This window comes from Bombus vancouverensis, chromosome 15, assembly GCF_051014615.1.
Source record: "Bombus vancouverensis nearcticus chromosome 15, iyBomVanc1_principal, whole genome shotgun sequence".
In the NCBI taxonomy this organism is placed as follows: domain Eukaryota; kingdom Metazoa; phylum Arthropoda; class Insecta; order Hymenoptera; family Apidae; genus Bombus; species Bombus vancouverensis.
Genome location: NC_134925.1, coordinates 12,679,664 through 12,698,091, shown reverse-complemented (window position 1 = coordinate 12,698,091; position 18,428 = coordinate 12,679,664). Strand labels below are relative to the sequence as shown.

Genomic DNA, 18,428 nt, shown 5'->3' with positions numbered 1-18,428 from the left:
ATGCCTGGAAGCTTACTTGTAATTAACTTTCGATTGTTCGAAGGTGTATATAATATCGCCGGGTTATCGTAACGTCAACAAATATTTACAACCGACTCGGGAAACCTGAACCGCTTTGCATACGACACCACTGCCAAAACAAAGGAATATGAATTTGTCACGTAGGCATAAGACGAGCAAACATCTAGAAGGGCTGGGTCTTGATCGAGGCTTCAGTCTTTCGGTAACGGTCTAATCGTAAACTTGTACTCTTATTATAGAATAAAGGTATCTCGAACTCTGGTTCGAGAACCCAACATTCTTTTAATTATTATTTCCCTCTTATTTTTACGCGACATTATCGACGACAGTTGAACGTTAAAAGGTAAATCGGTGGTGGTTTTTAAATTGTCGATGTATAGCATATACGTATGTAGTGCGCAGGGTTATCTTTTAACAATGGCTGTTGGCAACGAGCTTGAGCGGATATCCTGGGCAGCAGCGAGGAAAATATCTTTCTTACGGATGGATGCATTCATCAACCGAATTACCTTGAGAATGCAATTAGCTTTCGGGCACCACCGAACCATCTTTCACTGTATGTAGATACGTTCGTACGGATCGATGTAGCGACGATGTTGTCACGTAATTTTTGGGGTTAGTTGATGAAAATAAAAAGTAGCTGAGCCGTAACACAACTATTAATTTTGTTTTAATTAAACTTTATTACGAATTCAGCAATCACAATGTAACACACACTGAATTAACATAAATCACAATTCACTCCAACCACGTTATGTAAGACTTAGTTACAACGATACGTTAAGTACGCGACTGTTATAAGGGTAGAGACCGGTATAGATACGTTGACTATTCTAAGGATACAGAATAAGCGAGTCTTTCTGGCGATACCATGTGTGAGGAAGGCTAGGGGGGTGGGTGTGTCTAAGGGACTATCGGATTTGTCGATGACAATTTTGGTTAAGGAAGGGAGGGCAGTAGACACCGTCTCCGATTGGATAATAAGACGGTTGGTGAACTAGGAAGGGTTTCAGCCGCCCTCGCGAGAAAGTTGCTAACGGAACATACCAGATGCGAAGAAAACCAACTTTCTAAGCTAACACGTGGTAGACAATAAACGTAAAGGGAAATCTAAAACAGGAAATACTCGCTTGGTCCGAAGGACCTTAACTATGAAAATGCCAAGACCCAAGTGGTGGGTACTTAAGACTATCGAGGGTGCGCACCAAGAATGTGCAGACATCTGGGTGCCATCCTGTCCGCGGTGTGTGGCCTGGTCTCTGATGTGAATTGACGTTACAATGTCAATATCGCGAGGTGAATGTGAATTCCTTTGCAGCGACTCGTGATAAATGTCAAGTAGAGCTGCCGCGTCGTTTCTGCCGCGGTTTTACAGATTTCTCTAAGTAATTGTTATTAGCTCGTATATCGAGTGCATATTATACGGTAGTAGCCATTTTTTTTTTGGTTATCGCGCTATTCTCACAGGACATTAACGTAATGTTCAAAGTACGTAATCGGTATTGCAAGCGTTCGAACATTTTCTGCGCCGCTCTTCCGAATCGCATTCCTTTTTCGTTCGTTCAGTGTCGCTTGTTAAGCTGATCTTTCCCTTATGTTAACCGATTTGCCAGTTTGGACACGTCAGCGCCATTATCATCGCATCAGTTTCGCATCGATGCGAAATTGGCTTGCATTATCGTTTAACTCGTTCCATTTAACAAAATCGAGCAATTTGCACCAGATGTTGACACGATGATTGTTGTGATTTTCGATCTAGATCCTTCGGATTCTGTTCGGGTTATCGGCGTAACTGCGACGGCGTGGCGTAATAATGGAGTACGTGATTTCTCCACTAGACTCTTTCCTTTCGTCCCACGGTTCTTTCCTTTAATTGTATCGGAAACTTGCTGCTGGAGCAACTCTTCTCTGCTCTTTCCGATGTAAAATTAAATCTTATCCGTGCTATCAACGACATACCGATCCGAACCAAGTACCGATTCTTGATCTCATTGTTTCCGATAGAACGTGCATGTTGATCTTATAGGTCTTATTATCATAATGTTACATCCCCGTTAAGGTAATTAAGCTGTTGTTGTTACGATACATTGTTAGAACGCAAATGCGAATGAATCGTGATGCGAACGTCGTGCTGTTCATCGTGTCGTGCTACACATTTATGCGATTCGATAAAACTTAAAGATTGATTGCGAAATGATTAGACGAGCTAGTAAAAACGGTGTACTAACGACAATTTCCAAGGAAGGTAGTGCTCGTTAATGGGAGAAAATATTCGCACGAATGAAAATTATAAGTCCGCTAACGAGTTGGCGATTTGTTAATTACGGCGATCGGATAAAACGCTCGACACGTTTGGATTTTACGATTTACTTTTACGCTGGAACATGGCAGTACGTTATGATTAGTTGTAGCAAAGTTTCAGAAAATTTGGCGTTCAAAGTAGATGATAAATAACAATTACTATCGATGTTACGTATTTGTTATTTGATCTTTTATTTCATTTTATTTTAAGCGAATAATTTAGGATATCGATGTACGAATTTCGAATTGAAATATTACGAGACGATCGTTGTCTCATACCTAATTTCCAAGAGTTGCGTGTAAATCCATCCGATATCCAAAGTTACAGGAACTATAAGGTACGAAAGACGTTACGTCGTGTAACAGGATTGTCCAAAGATCGATCGTATTCGCGAAACTATGTACACCAAGCATCGTATCTCAATCGATAACGTGTCTATGATAATGTGCTGCGGAATTGAAACTGCGTCCTGCGGAATTTAAGCGAACCGGATAGAATACAGCCGCGTTGCGTTTAATTGTACGCCTTTGGTACGTGTGCTTCGCGTGTTCGTCATTAATATACGACGATTAATCTGTTGAATTAATCTGTGCGATGCATCACGCTGAAGGATGTTATTAAAGCTAGGTTGCGTTAATTAGAAGTAACATGGAATTGGCGGGGAACTAGAACGCGATGTGTATAAAGGGTAAGATAGATAAATAAATGTACATATAGATGGGGAGAGAGAGAGAGAGAGAGAGAGAGAGATTCGATCATCCGGTGAAATTTAACCGATGCGTTTCGTAAAAACGAAACCAGCAGCAGATTATCTGTGCGTATTCACGATCTGCGTTTCAATTACCTCGATACGGAGACCCGCTTGCAATCAAGTTACGAAGTCACCCGGTGCATCTCATCCACGTGACTTATATAACGCATGCTCTCCTCGAAAACTCGTCTCGGTGTAAAAACTCGGGCGTTACGAGTTAATTGCGACTCCTTTCGGCAATAGCATTCGGTTGTGAGAATATTTCGACGTTCACACGGATACGCCTTGAACGCGTTGCGTCATTGGGTGGGAACGATGATGCGAGACAACGAGGACAATGCGAAGTAACTGCGAGAACCGAGAGACTGTTTTACGAGGGCGATTATTTTCGTGACAGTGATCTGTTTCGACCGCGTTCGTTTTAACAGAGGAAGGAACGTCAGTTGCGACTGTCTTTCGATGCTTTGACTCGGTTCAGTTTCGGTGGGTGTCGCGCACCGATTATACGAAATAGCCATTTGCACGTGGACTCGTTCACGTACCGCAAGAAGGATGCCTGTTGCAGTTCTCGCGCACGGACAATGCCATTCCATTATTTCTGCGTTCGAGAGCCACGCGAATATGTACCATTGTAACCATGATGGAGTAAACGCGGGATGAATGGTAGCGAGATTGTACGATAGGCGCACGAGGTTGTCCGATGATACCGTTGTTTACGCGCGGGGGACAATAAGCAGGTTAGAATAGACGATGACTTATTCCGCGGTCAGGAGACAAGATGCGAATCGCGTAGCTCGTCTTTTTGACGTATGTAAATGTTTCTTTTGCCGTCAGCTTTTCTCTCCTCTTGGCGGACGTTAGCTTCATTGGTATATACGAATATTTATCGATTTACTGGCATTGAAAGACGCTAAAGCATTTTAATATCGTAATAAGTTCGAAGGCTAGATGGATAGCATCTCTAATTCGAAATGTTTTGACCAATCGAATACGCAAATAGCGATCGCGGGTCTTGTGTGAATTAATTGTGCGTGACGCGACTTTACGACTTCGTGGCAAACTGTTCCAACGATCGGATCCTCCGTCCACGTCTACGACTTTACGTCTACGTTAAACAGCGTGGCGCGTTAACACGTGCTCGGAATGTAGACGAGTCTCGCGTGGATACAAGGTGTACGATCGGTTCGTGTGATTCCCGCACAACTGCAATCGGAGTTCCGTTCTTCTGTACGGAAGACACGCAGGTCCTTCGGCTTGGTCGATGCCGATCTTGTCGACTTGGACGGTATTACAAGAGGAGAATTAATGGCTTAAGAGTGTACGGTACCTGCAACCTCTAACTTTAAGTTACTCTTTTTCGACGTAATTAAGTCCATCAAACCTGTTAATCTCAATCACCGACTACAATTGCACACCTCTTTTCAATCGGAATAAATGTTTCAATTTACCATCGACTTGCTAAATCGTATTACACGCATCGATGATTCTTTGATAATTTTTTATACTCGAAGTAAAACAAAGTAAGTTTGAGTCTTACTCGTTAATTATCTAATTGTCTATATATTGGGTTAACAGAGACATCCACAGTAGGATATATGCATACGTATATGATTTATAGAAAAAAGTCTGCTTGAAAAAATCGATACTAACGATAGACGATAAATGATAGATGTACGATATACACGTTACTCGATATTAGTAATAACTTTCTGAAGGTAAGCGATTGAAAGGATTTATCGTAGTTTCGAAGAATTTATTCGAACAAGTTGATAGCGTTATTACTTTAGAGAGGAAAAATGAAACACGTATGAACGATACCTAGGTCTAGGAAAAAGTACAGCTTCCTTTTCGGCGCAGCAGTACCGTCATCGAAACGGGATGTGGTTAAGTTCAAGGAGCCAATATAAATATGTTAGATTTATCGGACATGTAATAAAAGTACGAGTTGTTGTATTTGAATATTTATGACAAGCTGTATTTTACGTCGAATGGTGGCAGGAAGTACGTCCAATCACCAACGCTTGTTGTCCTTTCGAAAGGTGATGTCTCTGCTCGCGGTCGAGTAAAGCGCTGTGACAACGACATAACGTATAACGCGTATCGAGCCTTCGATAGGACGATTCTAGATATCGCGATAGTCGCTAGGATGGCTTGGCATTAGGCAGCGATACCAGTAGGTCGAAGGTTGCTGATGTGGCGTACAAAAGCTGCGCAACAGGTACAGATCTTCCTCGGTGAAAGTTCTTTCGCCATGTTCCGACGCGTATCGTCATCTCCGTCGAGTGAAAGTCATCTGTTAATTAAATCTTTTATTTGTGCCTTATCGAGAAAACTCGGTGCCAGTTGTTAATCTTTTCGCTAAAGTTTCTACGCGATTCTAAAACTATGCGATTCTTCGTTATTAATCATCGACACTAAGATATCGAGTCTTATCTAGAAGTTGGATCTTTTGTACAAATATTTCTAATTTTTTCAAATTGTTTAACCAATTCTCGTTCAGCTGGCTCAAGAAATTCCTTCGACCGCGCGTCGTTAAACGATTGTTCGGCAGTCGTGAGTTAATTATTTATCAAATGAATTATTAATGCGATGAAACGGAACTTGCCGCGTCTCGGGCGCGTTGCGATTGTCTCTTATTGTATTGCTCCTTACGCGACGTCATAAAAGGAACATTAGTCATCGTAGGTCAGGAACGCGATCGCTGTATATCAAACGCAAGCCGAATCTAAATCACGAGTTTCACGCTTTATTGTCTTCGAATCAGTCATCGTCGGGTCATTAGGTGCTTGCCAACAAACGTGCACGGTTCCTTTTTACGCAGTAGGAAATGCTATTATCTTCCCTAAAAGTCGAATCAACGGATAGATGTCTATCACCTCATTCAAATGCACCGATATAGTCGGACATTTGTACATGCAGCTACTTAATTTGGATTCATAATTTTAATAAATGCAATTGCACGACGGAACGGAATACGTTCCGTCATAAATATTCTAGCTAAACGTCGGTTGAGTAAAACGGCAGATTTTATAATCGAAGACCGTTTGGAACGTAACTTGTGTGTGTGTGCGTGTGCGCGCGCGCGCGCGCGCGCGTGTGTGTGTGTGTGTGTATGCATGCGTTCGAATACGTTAAATTCTATAGCCTTTTCATTTGACGTTTTATTTACATCATATACAATTACCTTTAATTAATACAATGTGTACATCTACGTGTATATCAGTACATGGAACCTTTGTCCTCGGGCAGTAAGAAATATATCACTACGTTTCCTTGGGACGTATTCACGATTTCTCGGTGTCTGATCAATAAAATTGCTGCCAGTCCATACATTAATGTAGGTATACCTGATAGGATAAGAAATAAGATCTGAAATAGCTAATCGTCGTTAATTATAGTGGCGAGACGCCACGCCAGGCATCGAATCTCCGCCGTGTACTTTCTTCGGTATCTTTGGATGGAAAAAATGTGAACGAAGGTAAAGGACGGATGGATCGTGGAAGAATGACGATGAGCGCGTATCGACGTGGCGAGGCACCCTTTTATTTTTGATAAATACGGTATGAGAAAATGTATACCAAGGTTCAGAAGCTTGATCGCCTTGAAAAATTTGTCCTCGGCGCTGAGGTCCTGTCGTGGCCTCTTGGTACAGTGATATTTGATGTATGGAAAGCAGCCGGTTCTAAGTACATGATAATTGCTGTTGCCTACTGGCCAATTGAAGTGGGACATCCCTCTTTGATCGTTCACAACGTCGGCATACTTGACAAAATACGAAGTCCATGGTGGCTCGTTCGTTTGCAGGAGATAACTTGTTAAGACCTGTTTGTACCGTAATGACAGCGAGTTACTTTGTATTCCCTCGTCTATCTGTTTTACCAATGTCCATTTCGTCGATCGTTTACAGCTATGGCATTATAGGATGGCATTATGGCTCCCGTTATATACCGGTAAGCCTCGATTATCAGCTCACGCGTCTCGTTCACGCGGATCGTCATTCGGTATGAAAACGTCGAATTGAACGACGATCTCGAAAGTTTAGTAACTATGTGAAACGAATAAATACTTGCATAGGTAGGAGGTGTCGCGTATCTTGCGCGTGAATCGATAGATTCTTAGGATCTGATCGATCGAAAGTCTCGCGAGAATTCTCGTGGTAATCGACTGCAGTTCAATAGGAAGGGAAATTCTCGGAAACGGTAGTCGGTTTTGCGCGACCGTGCCGACACTGAATGTCGTATGTAAGTACGTACGTGCGTGATTGGTGCGGAGGATCGGGCAGCGATCGACGAAAAAGAAACTCGATGTAAAACTGAGTACGAAACTTGCCTCGGATGCCGAGGGTTTGGTCTTTTTGGAAGCGATCTTCAGCCAAGTACCGTACGGACAAACGACGAGTTTCCTTTGTGTGGACAAGACTTTTACAAGCATTCGACCACTGAAATTTTGTCCCAGGTTTCAATCGATCAAGTTCTCCTAAGAAATTTCATGTTTCTTCCTGTCTGCTCGAAGTCTCAATCTCAGCGTGAAACGACCTGCAATCGCACGATTTATTCGAGTTTGGTTTTCTTTGATGAACTTTGCGATCTTACGAGAAAGCGCGTCTATAGATAGATAGGCGCACCTGCGATCTAGAGAACTGTGCCATATACATACGTACTACCAACATATACATATACGTAGTACGTTACCTATGTATCGACTGTTTGCAATGGCTATATACAGGGTGACCCGCGCAACTAGGACTAACCGAGGAACAGGCTCTATCTATAATCTATAATCCATAAAATGGCGAGACAAAAGTTTCAACAGTTTGCTTTCAAATAACATACTTTGCTCGTATCGTTTATCGTTATTCGTTCAAATATGTAAATATGAAAAATTTCCCTTTCCTTCGAGTCGTTGGTAATTGGCCGTTAGCCAATAGACAAAGCTTTCTCGTGCTGTTGTTGGCGTTCATCCTGTAGAATGCAGAATATAGAACACCGTACGGCGAATGTATCCTATCTCTGTACGTGTAAGGAAAGTAACCAGCGAGCCTGTTCGGTTCGCGAGTTTCTCGTGGCACGTTGTATTCTACCTTTCTAAAATAAATCCATGGCGAGTGCCATGCAAAATGTCAAGGTTAACGGGGATCAATTTGATCGGCTAGTGGAAAATCATTTCGAAGCAGATTTCGGTGCATTCGTCTGCATTCGCGAACCATGATCGTGTTAGCATAAATACTTGTACAGTAACCGATTGCTATTTTTTCTGTCAACCATTAGATATTCTTATAGCAGCGTTTTTTTAATACACTTTACTTTTGCTACGTTAATAGCACGATAATACCACGTTTAATTCGCGTATTTGATAAAGTAACTATAGATTTCGAAACGATAAAGCATTCTAACGTTTATATTGTTACAACTGTTGTACACTTTCTGTACAAAAATTATCTTTAAATATCTCTTTCGATCGATTGTCGGGAAATATGTACGTAGTTATCTAAATCAGTTGTTTTAATATATATGTTATATGTTAATTATGTATTAATTTAATTTTTATACTATTTTATACTATAATTTTTATACAAGCGTGCTGTTCTTCAATGCATCCAAGTGAAACGTCCTTTTACGGAGGAAATACGCGTCATACTACGTAATGTAATTCGGCAATACGTGAGAATAGCGTTCTAACATTCTAAATTTACATGGAAGTTGCATTAAATTAACGGAAATTGATGGATGTTGGCAATTTTCTGCACCTGTTTGAAATATCGTGGCCACTACTCTGGCCGTTGCTGAGGTAAAGCGCTTTTACTCACGTTTCGTCGCATGCGCAAGAAACTCGCACTCTCGGGTTGCGAAGAAATGTACACGTCTCAACGTGTTACATCCGTACTTTGGGATTCACGATTCACGTTGCTTTTAACGTAGATCTCTTCGTTCAATGGTATTCCACGTATTCGCAATTCTATGTGTATAACGTGCATAGATGATACGCATATGTGTATATATACATACGTCGATCACGAAAGGAATTATACGCGAAGTGACTGGTTGTATTATTAGGTCAACTGGTTCTGGCGCTACCATCGGTGTACAGTGTACATATTGATCTTCCGTGGCGGTCTTTTCGAATCTTCTTAAGTTACGTAGATCTCATAATTATTAAACACCGCTGATAGAATTGATTCTTCTTTCGAGTGAGTGATCGACATCGTTAAATATTATATATATATAATTTATTTAGACGGCAGAGAGTTACAAGTGTTTTTGTATTTCAGTTATATTTTATATTTAATATTTGCAGAATAACGATAGCGTTCATGACAACGACCATCTGTCTGTGTTATATTATTTATATTCAACAGCCTAAAAGGGATAACGATTACACGAAACGTTCTTGCATGAATAGAACACCTGTACGTATATACTTGAGTATTATGATCTATGTATGTTTCTAGCGAGATTGGAAAAGTATGTGCAACGAATCGTTATTATTATATATTGGTTACTTTGATATTAGGTATTTGAAAAGAGCAATCGCTTGGCAACTGTCGTTTCGTAAAATCGCTATCTCAGCGTAGTGAAAAAGCTTGAACTCGAAGTCGATTCGCGATGACGTCGACTGTTCACTGATCGTTTTCAATTTCTTTTTTGTCTCGACTAGGTTCCGTCTGTAACCTAGCGACGGTAACGGAGCAAGTAATCATCGTTACATCGGTATCTCGATAAAGACGATCAGAGTGTCGCGATGGTTGATCGTTCGATTCTTGGTCTAAGTGTCCAAGCTCGAATCGCTATAGAATTCGTTCGACCTACTACTATTGGCTTGGCAACTAAGCGATTGCGGATTTTGTTATTAGGTGGTATTGACAAAATCCGTAATCGCTTAATTACCCAATACTACCAACTACTACACCCAGCATCGTTTACACGTACGATATGTATAATATATCATGCCTCGTTTTATAAATTATCATGCATTTTTATTAACGGTGGCTCGTTTTGTATTTATTTATATACACAACTGCGATATCGATAGCAGAGTTAACCGGCTGATCGTCGCGCGTCACATTGTATTATGAAAAATGTAGGAAAAAAGATACGAGTCCGTTTGCTTTACATACGTAAAAGAAGCATCGTTATCATACTGGATTTCGTCTATGTGCTAATCAGATTCGCTGAACGAGAAATATTTATTTCACTGTGGCTACACCGGTTTACGATTATATTGCGGGCTAATCGACTAAATCAGCGCGAGGATCGTAATTATCTCCCTTGGATGAGATTCACTGATCGAAGAGTAAACGGAGGTGGAAGAATCTCATAGCGCGCCTATTTGTCCGCGAAAGGATTCGGAGGACTATTACCGAGAATAAAAACGATATGCGATATTTGTAGGAAACATTGGTTCATAATATTCGCATCGAAGTAACAAAATCAATCAATAAGAATTTATTTTCTTTTCGCATTACTTTGTCAAAATTTGGTTACATAAGATGCAAATGAATGGTCATTGTATTCGAGTTTCTCGTGCTTCCTACTAGCCGTAATTACATCCGAATATACATTTCTGCGAAAAATAGCTGTTGGTTGGAGAGTTTCGCAGAAACACGATGCCGCTGGTCGGCTTGTATTTCTGGGACATTCTATTTGCGTATATTTACGTTTATCTCGATGAACATATTCTTATGCGATATGCGATATGCGATATGCGAGCCTCTGTTGGGGAAAGACGCGTGTGCACTCGGAGCCACGCACGGCAAATATCAAGGTCATGATACGTTGCTTACTTCGATGGACGTCTACGAGTCCGCGATATACATAAACGATGTAACCGCCATGCGCCTCTTTGGTTGAGCTTGCCCCTTCGTTATACGCAGCACACATTCGTATATGGATCTAGGTGTATTCGTTCGCAATTGAAAATCCCAGCCGCCAGAACACGTGCTTAACGGGACGACTGAAGGGACGTCCTCGTCTCAACGTCTGACGTCGCGTCGAGCCGTGTCGCGCCGCGTCCGGTTCCGCCTTTCCTTTAAATACACAGAATACAGCGGCGAAACGGTATTTTTCGTTGTAAATTGCACCGGACTGGCTGGTCGTTTCTTGGCACATTCGGTCAACCGTGTTTGCAGAAGGTCTGACAGTTTTTACGTATATCGGCGGACCTGACGAACTTGGTGACGCAGATAGATTGTACAGCGAGTACGATGGCGTTACTCGCGATGAGAACGACATGTAATCGCATAAATTTCAATTGTTGAACGTTTGAAAGTTTCGCTGGTTTGTTAACACTTTGCTATCACGTCGTCGAGTTTCTAAGAAATTTGCTCCAACTATGAGCGCAAGTTTCTAGCGAGTTCATTAGTTAGGGAAAGTTATACCGTATATGAATAATTGGAAATTTAAATCCTGAAAATGCGTAGCTCTCATTTTTATCTATTTTGTAGCAAAAGTCTGGCGTTAGTTGAAACTTAACGTTAATACAGTTTCAATACAATTCGATTTACGTGTGATTTAAAAGCAATATATAATACTTATATTTGATTCAATTGTGGATGACTTATTGAGATTCAAACTGATCACGTATAATTTATTCGACGATGTTATTTCTAGTTAACGTTTAGAGTCAGGATGGCGATATTCGCCTATCTTCCTCAAACTTTCAGCAAGATTAACGACACCTAGTTCCTCTCCTCGCTTATTATTCTCGGGCCATGAATTATCATGTCTGTTGCGTTCATTTAGCGGGTTCTAAAGTTTATATACTAGAATGTTGCTGTTTGGTGTTCGTTTTTCAGTGGGTTTACACACATGCCCCGAAGGCCCAAACATGTATTACCATAATTTAAAGTCTAAAGTCTCGTAGAGAAAAACGGAGAAGGAGAAGGAGAAAGAGAAGGAGAAGAGTGGTACTTTTGCGAAGGAACTCGTTCAAGGGTTGTGAAATTCTCGTGTCGCGGTGCAAAATTTTATGCGAGAAAGTATGCTGGCGCTCTGTCGGTTTAACGTGGCCGCGAGAGGTGCAGAAACGAGAAAGCCTTTGACTGAAAATGTTGCGTTTACATAATGAAATTTGTTGGCGAGAATTTAACGACGGCTCCCCTGGCCGGATGCTAAGAATCTTTTTGTTGGTCATTGCGGTATCGCGAACAACATGCGGTTCGTGGTTAGACGCGGATGCAACCAAAGAATCGCAAACGGATTTGCTTTCGCATCCTAAGAGCCGGCTGTTCTGTCTTACCTTGCTATTCCTTCTATACGCTTTCATCTTTGCTCTTTTCCTTTCTTATCCTCGCGCGAACGAGGTTCGACCAATGGCAAAATGCATTTTTTTAATTTATATCCTTTTAAATTATATCCTTTTCGAAACGCGATCAGTCCGATTCTCTTACAAGTTTACCAAGTCTACCGGCCCGTTCATTTGTTTTCTCAGTTTTAAGATACGAGTTCGTATATCATATTATCCGTTAACGTTCTCTTAAGTGTTAAATCGACGTATGTATTAGTAGTAGTATATCTTCGCAACCACGTCGAACGATTTCGAACAACTTGACTTTTAGTTTGCGTTTACGCTCGTTAACGTAGCAATTTTTCTTCCTTTAAGATCGTTTGAATTCAGACAACCTAACTGTCAGCGAGAAGCTTCGGGAAGAGGGAAAAGTAATTTTATTTATTATTATAAGTAACGTTATTACGCGAGGCACAATTTCCATTTGCTGTGGTAATACGTATCGTTCTGGCAGTGCTTTCAGCTTCTGTTTCTCTCGTTCTCATTATCGATGGGAGTTATTCCGTGGCGCGATAGCTAGATCGGAATGACACGCCGATTTCGCCGAAACTCCTTCACGGTCGTTGTTCTTGAGAGCGAGAGCCTACCTTTTAATCCCTTCGAATGGATGATATCGTAAACCACACACGAAGGTAATCGCTACGGTGTACTTGGAAGATCCGCCGGTTGCGTGGCATCGCGTCGTGTCGTGTCGCTTCGTGGTGTTTCTGCGCGTGCGAATGCCGCCGTATCGCGTAAGTTCTGACGGGAAAGCGAGGACGGCTGGAATTTTGCGTCGTAAAATTCCATCAACGCGCTGCTCTCGCGAGAAGAACGATAAACTCGCGCGTGTTTCGTGCAACGGTTTCTTCGTTCCTTCGCTTTCAACCCTCGACATCGAATTCCACAAATATCGCTATCACTCGTAACGAATTTTCACACGGTCCACCTATATGTAATTACGAGCTGTCGAAATCCTCCCGGTTTCAGTTGCTATTGTTCTTTCAACGGACAAGCCGTTAGGTAATGAGCTGTGTTTTGTAACGGGAGTAAAAGGTACTCGGTATCGTTGCGTAAATATCACTTTCCGATATATTAGTTATGAATTGATACCAAACGAGGAAATGGAGATGGAGATGCAGTCTTTTTTAAAATTAAATAATTACTTTCCGTGTAAAGTTTTTCGGACAATTCGTCCGTACGTTTGCGTTCGTGGACTTTGGATCGCTGCGATAGAAGCATCTACCGTAAAAGGTCGGCGATTATTCCGTACGCGTAATAAATGCTTTGCAATGTTGGGCCGATAGCCCCGAGTTCCGACCCAACTCTTCTCTTTCTAGTGCGTATTATCGTGAAGCACTCGGGACCACTCGCTAGAGAAACGTATATATCACGAAGAATGTAAGTACGGTGCGTGAAAGAAAAGGATGCATCTTTTATCTTGTCGAGAGATCAACGTCGTACGAGTATAACGCGTAGCTGTCGTCATCGCGAAACACTATGCATGCCCTCGTTCTGTATGCGCGGGCGAGAATTGCAGGTGCGTGGGCAAAATCGAACGGACCTCGTTACCAAGATGAATGGAAAAGGAACACGTTTGGATGCTCGGCGGATTTTTATTCGCTTCGCTTCTTACCACCGATCGAGAGTTTCACGCCGGCATATAGTAACTGTCCCTCTCCGTGTATTATGAAAGCTTATCGAATTACGAAACGCTTTGTATTTTTATAGCACGTAATCGCTTTACGTATTTTCTGAAAAATAGTTTGTTAGATATTCGCAAATGATAAATAGAAAAGGCGCTTTTTCTTTCTTTCTTTTTTCCTCTTTTTAGGATAACGTTGAATCAACGTGTCCATGATTGGTATGATTTTGGCTAGGACGTTCGATTATATATTATAGTCAAATCGAAAGTCGTTCCATTTCGGTCTTTGTAAAAGGTTTTCAATGTTAAGCGACCAAGTTCTCGAGAAAATATCTTGGAAAAATTACGTCGTATAAATACATATGATTTATGAAGATTATGCCGGACGATCGTATGCAGGACGGATGTTTTACGGTGCTGTTGGCATTCGCGTCGACGCGACTTTGTCGATCACGGTGACAGTCGTGACCTTTGATATCGCATCGTTCTTTTCATCGTTTTGGATCGTTGAAACGGCGATCACAATCGTGGATGGTCGTTGCTGGCTTCGTTCATCTTTCAAGGTTTCGTAGTTTGTCTGTTATCGATCGAATAGATTTCCTTTTGTGCGTCGGATTTTATTTTCTATTCATCGAGTTCTTTGCGGCAAAAGATGTCGCGCAAATGTCTAGTAGCTCGATAAAGGAATTGTTCGATGGCACGATCAGTGGCAAATTTCTTAGTCAAGAAGGAAGTTACGAGTGGGAACGATCGATGGTAAATTCAATTCAATTTTATTTTTGTCTCCAAGACTAACGTACTTTGATTTTCAGTAGGAACAAAATATCAAACAGTTTCAACGTTATCAAGTTGCCGATTAAGCTTGCGATTTAGGATTATGATGTTTATTATTAGGATTAGGAGGACAGTTTTATGCATGTTGCACGGATTACGGGTTAACGTGCACACTGTGGACCACCGCGATATTGTGGTCTCATTACGCCGGGTTTCGTCACGGCTTAAACGCAAACCATGAATCCAGGTCACTCGCGCAATTCCGTGAGAATTGCAGGAGACAATACGGGCGTAACAATTTTATTTCACCGGTAAATTGGTAGATGCAGATGTAACGTCTGTAGTCGAAGTTGTTGCACAGAAAAGTGAATTTACTTTGTTTCTTATGATATTTGATACTTTAAATGAATTATTTTGGTATTTCTACCTATTTTCTATACGTATCGTTTAATTTGATTTTTATCATTACTTATCGATTACTGTTTAACGTTTAATCGAAGGCAATCGAGTGGTGCGAAGCACGCGTATAGAGTAGAGAACGAGACGTTGGAAATCACCGACCAGCATCACTGATATCGCAATAATCCGGTCGTAAAAATGGACAAGATACGTATGTATATAAAAATGTTCCGATATATGTACGTTTGTACATACAGAAATGAAAAGAGAAAAGGAAAAATGTGAGGAAATGTGAAAAAAACTTTATTCCGGCCCATTTTCCTCCAAAGACGATAAGGTATGATGAAAGGAAAGATTTCAAGTGCCTCACCCTGTATACACGAACCGGTCGGCATTCGTGCTTCATATTTCAAGCGCAAAAATACGGCGGCTTAACGTTTCTCGAACAAGAGGTAGAAAAAGAGGCAGTAGAGACTCAGAGGCGCAGGTTTGGTTCTGGCCGCGACCAGAGCGTAAGATGGCACTCGAATGGCTCGCGTCGAGAGACGAGTATCGCGTGCATACGCTTAGAACTGGTTTGCTCGGGCGTACGAGAAACGGTGTCCTTAAAGAAAATGGAAAGGTGGGTCGTGTTCGAGAAGATGCCTTCTATCTTCCCGGGGGCTGTGGCTCGGTCGATCGGTCGTTCGTGCATGCATGCACTGCACACGCAACTCTTGTGTACATGCTTGCTTACGCGGGACGCGACGACACAGTCACGTTACGAGCGATCGCGTCGATTCGAACCGAATGGAGCCGCTGCGCTGGTTTCCAGTTTCTATCGAAAGCGTGGCGATGTTTCGTAATTACTCGGTTTGGTCTTTGCGCACGGTCACTGTTCGCTCCGCTCGATTCCAATTATACGCTGTTGACTCGGTTGACTGACGGCCGTCCACTTTACACGCCGATTGAAACGTTCTTCGTCGCTGCGCAAAGGCAAGCCGCTATTGCCAATTTCCGTTGTCGCGAATCTCGCGAGCAAACTTGCTAGCTTTTCACCGATGACGTTATTGATTCTCGAAGGGAACTCGAAAATCTGTTAACAAAGCCGCGTTCGTGCCATTTTCCTTCATTCGGTACTCTGGCATCGTACAGCGTAATAATAATAATCGTAAGACGTGTAATTATGTTGTACTGATAATTTTGATAAATACAACTGAAATCTCAGTAGAACCTCTAGTTTCGCGGCAGGGAAAGTATATCGAGAAATGTATCTATATCGATCGCTTCAAATTCTCCGAGTTTGATTCCATTGTAAAAAAGAGTAGGTCGATTAAAAACTTACAATAGTTATTCTATAAGGTATAACATTTGTGTACTTTGTTTTAGTTCATAGGTTAATTAATCGTCGTGGTTTAGAGAACGAGGAAGATAATATAATATAATAAGTACAGATAGATAAAATGAATTAAATAAATGAAATAAAATACAGGATGAGGAAATCAAAGGTTACTACTCTTTCGCGTATTTGTTCGATATAGGATAACATATGTACTGATTAGAAATTCATGCGAGAGATCGGATATGTATCTTACAGGAAATATACGGAATATCGATCGTGATTATAACTGTCAACGAGATTGGTAACCCATGATTAATTTTCTTCGTCCCTTTGTCATAGCAGTTTATCTCGCTTTGAAATGTTTTTAATTATTGCGATAGATGGGACTTTTTTTATTATTTCTCGGGTATACTCTTAGATCGTAGAGAGATCGGACAGAAAGCATTATGTAAAGGGTACTTCTGATTAACGGAGCGCGGCTGTGCGTCGTTCGAATCCGGTTTTCATGACATAAGCTACGTGGCTTGAATCGGTGGTACATATCTATCAATGAGCGTGTACTAGTATTTCGATACGCGTACCAGGTATGATACATACATCGGATGCGTTTACTACTTGGATGCGTCTATATTTACAGTGAATGGCGGTAATTTGAAAATCGGGCAACATTCGGTGACTTACAATTGGTCGATAGCTATAACGTAAAAATGAACCGTCGAAAATGAACTTTTTAGTTTGCAAAATTGTTCGCCATAGGAAAGTTACTCAATTTTCTTGGAATATTATTACTATTAGCATATTTATTATTAAGGATGTTTGTTAAATTGTCACGAAGGTATAGAAAAAAGATATTCTAACAGGCATTTTTAACGAAATTAACAAATGACTCGCCATGTTATCGATCATTTATGAAAAACGCGTGCTTCTCATACGCGTTTTCGAAAGCGTTTCACGACTGCGACTCGTATGTGCTGAAAAATAGGCTGGTTGTACGGTGGTTGTGAAAGGTTCGCCATCAGTTTCATACAGGTGTACAGTGTTCGCGTTAGTCAGAGATCTGGATGGACATGTACGTCTCGTAGTAGGTATCCAACAGGTACTTGGTACAATGAGATGCCTAAGTATGCGCCGCTGGAACGTTATCAACGAGCTAACCTAACAGGTACCTGGCGTGTAACGATTGGCGGGAACCATAAATCGATCGTTTAATTGCTCTCCCGTCGCGAGGCGTTTTACTAGCCCATCGATTCGCGTTGGTGCTCCTTCTACGTTTGAAGAAGCCCGAACACAGTTACACGCTTATCCATGACCAGCAGGAAGATCGATGTCGGTGAAACCTCGGTGACTCGAACGAATCGCGAAGCAAGCACGAATTGCCCTGCTGAAAACGCGGAAGTCGTGACCGTGGTACCGACTGCTAGTATAGATCTTTGCTTGAAATCCTACATATTGTAACGCGGAATTTGGAATTGGAGTCTCGACTTATCCTATCTCTCTTGGCATAACGCTGCTATGCGATGACTCGATTTCTGTCCAACAACAATATCGCTCTTTCCTTTTATATCATATCGCTTTTATATCGCCGTTCTCGATTTAAAAATCCCTCTCCTATTATTATTATTATGAAAATCTATCCAACTGTTTAATACTCGCGATCGGACGCTTTCCTTGCACGCTTCTTACATACGAGGTTTTATTACTCTTGTTGACGTCTAAATCTCTTCAAATGTATACTTATATTCGATCGAAGGTTAGCTTATCGTCTCTCTTAACCGTACGTAATCGTTCAAATCGACGAACGTTATGGAGAAAATCGATGCGCGCCCACGATCCATGAATCGTTTTGCCAAACACAAAGTGCGATAAATCGACGCTCATTGGCTCGTCGATTCACCGTGTTTTCCTTAATCTACACGAAAGATATAGAAGCGAGATCGATCAATTATTATCGGGT

At 41.5% G+C, this 18,428-nt stretch overlaps 2 protein-coding genes across 5 annotated transcripts in view; one reads left to right on the top strand and one right to left on the bottom strand.

Moving 5' to 3' along the window:
• Window positions 1-18,428, top strand: part of Cad99C (cadherin 99C) — a 76,908-nt gene that overhangs the window by 11,376 nt on the left and 47,104 nt on the right. The gene's annotated exons all lie outside the window — the stretch shown is intronic.
• On the bottom strand, window positions 5,020-9,135 carry LOC117160468 (uncharacterized protein C15orf61 homolog). Of its 2 annotated transcripts, XM_076624884.1 has the most exons (6): window positions 8,881-9,135; window positions 7,699-8,154; window positions 7,404-7,609; window positions 6,653-6,896; window positions 6,259-6,421; window positions 5,020-5,367 (listed from the first exon to the last, which is right to left on the bottom strand). In XM_076624884.1, exons 3-5 carry the CDS (start codon window positions 7,503-7,505, stop codon window positions 6,294-6,296), a joined length of 474 nt encoding a protein of 157 aa, XP_076480999.1. In that variant the 5' UTR covers window positions 7,506-7,609; window positions 7,699-8,154; window positions 8,881-9,135; the 3' UTR covers window positions 5,020-5,367; window positions 6,259-6,293. The 2 variants fall into 2 exon arrangements, with proteins under 2 accessions (XP_076480999.1, XP_033197086.1); XM_033341195.2 differs by lacking the exon at window positions 7,699-8,154 and having other exon boundaries at window positions 8,881-9,134.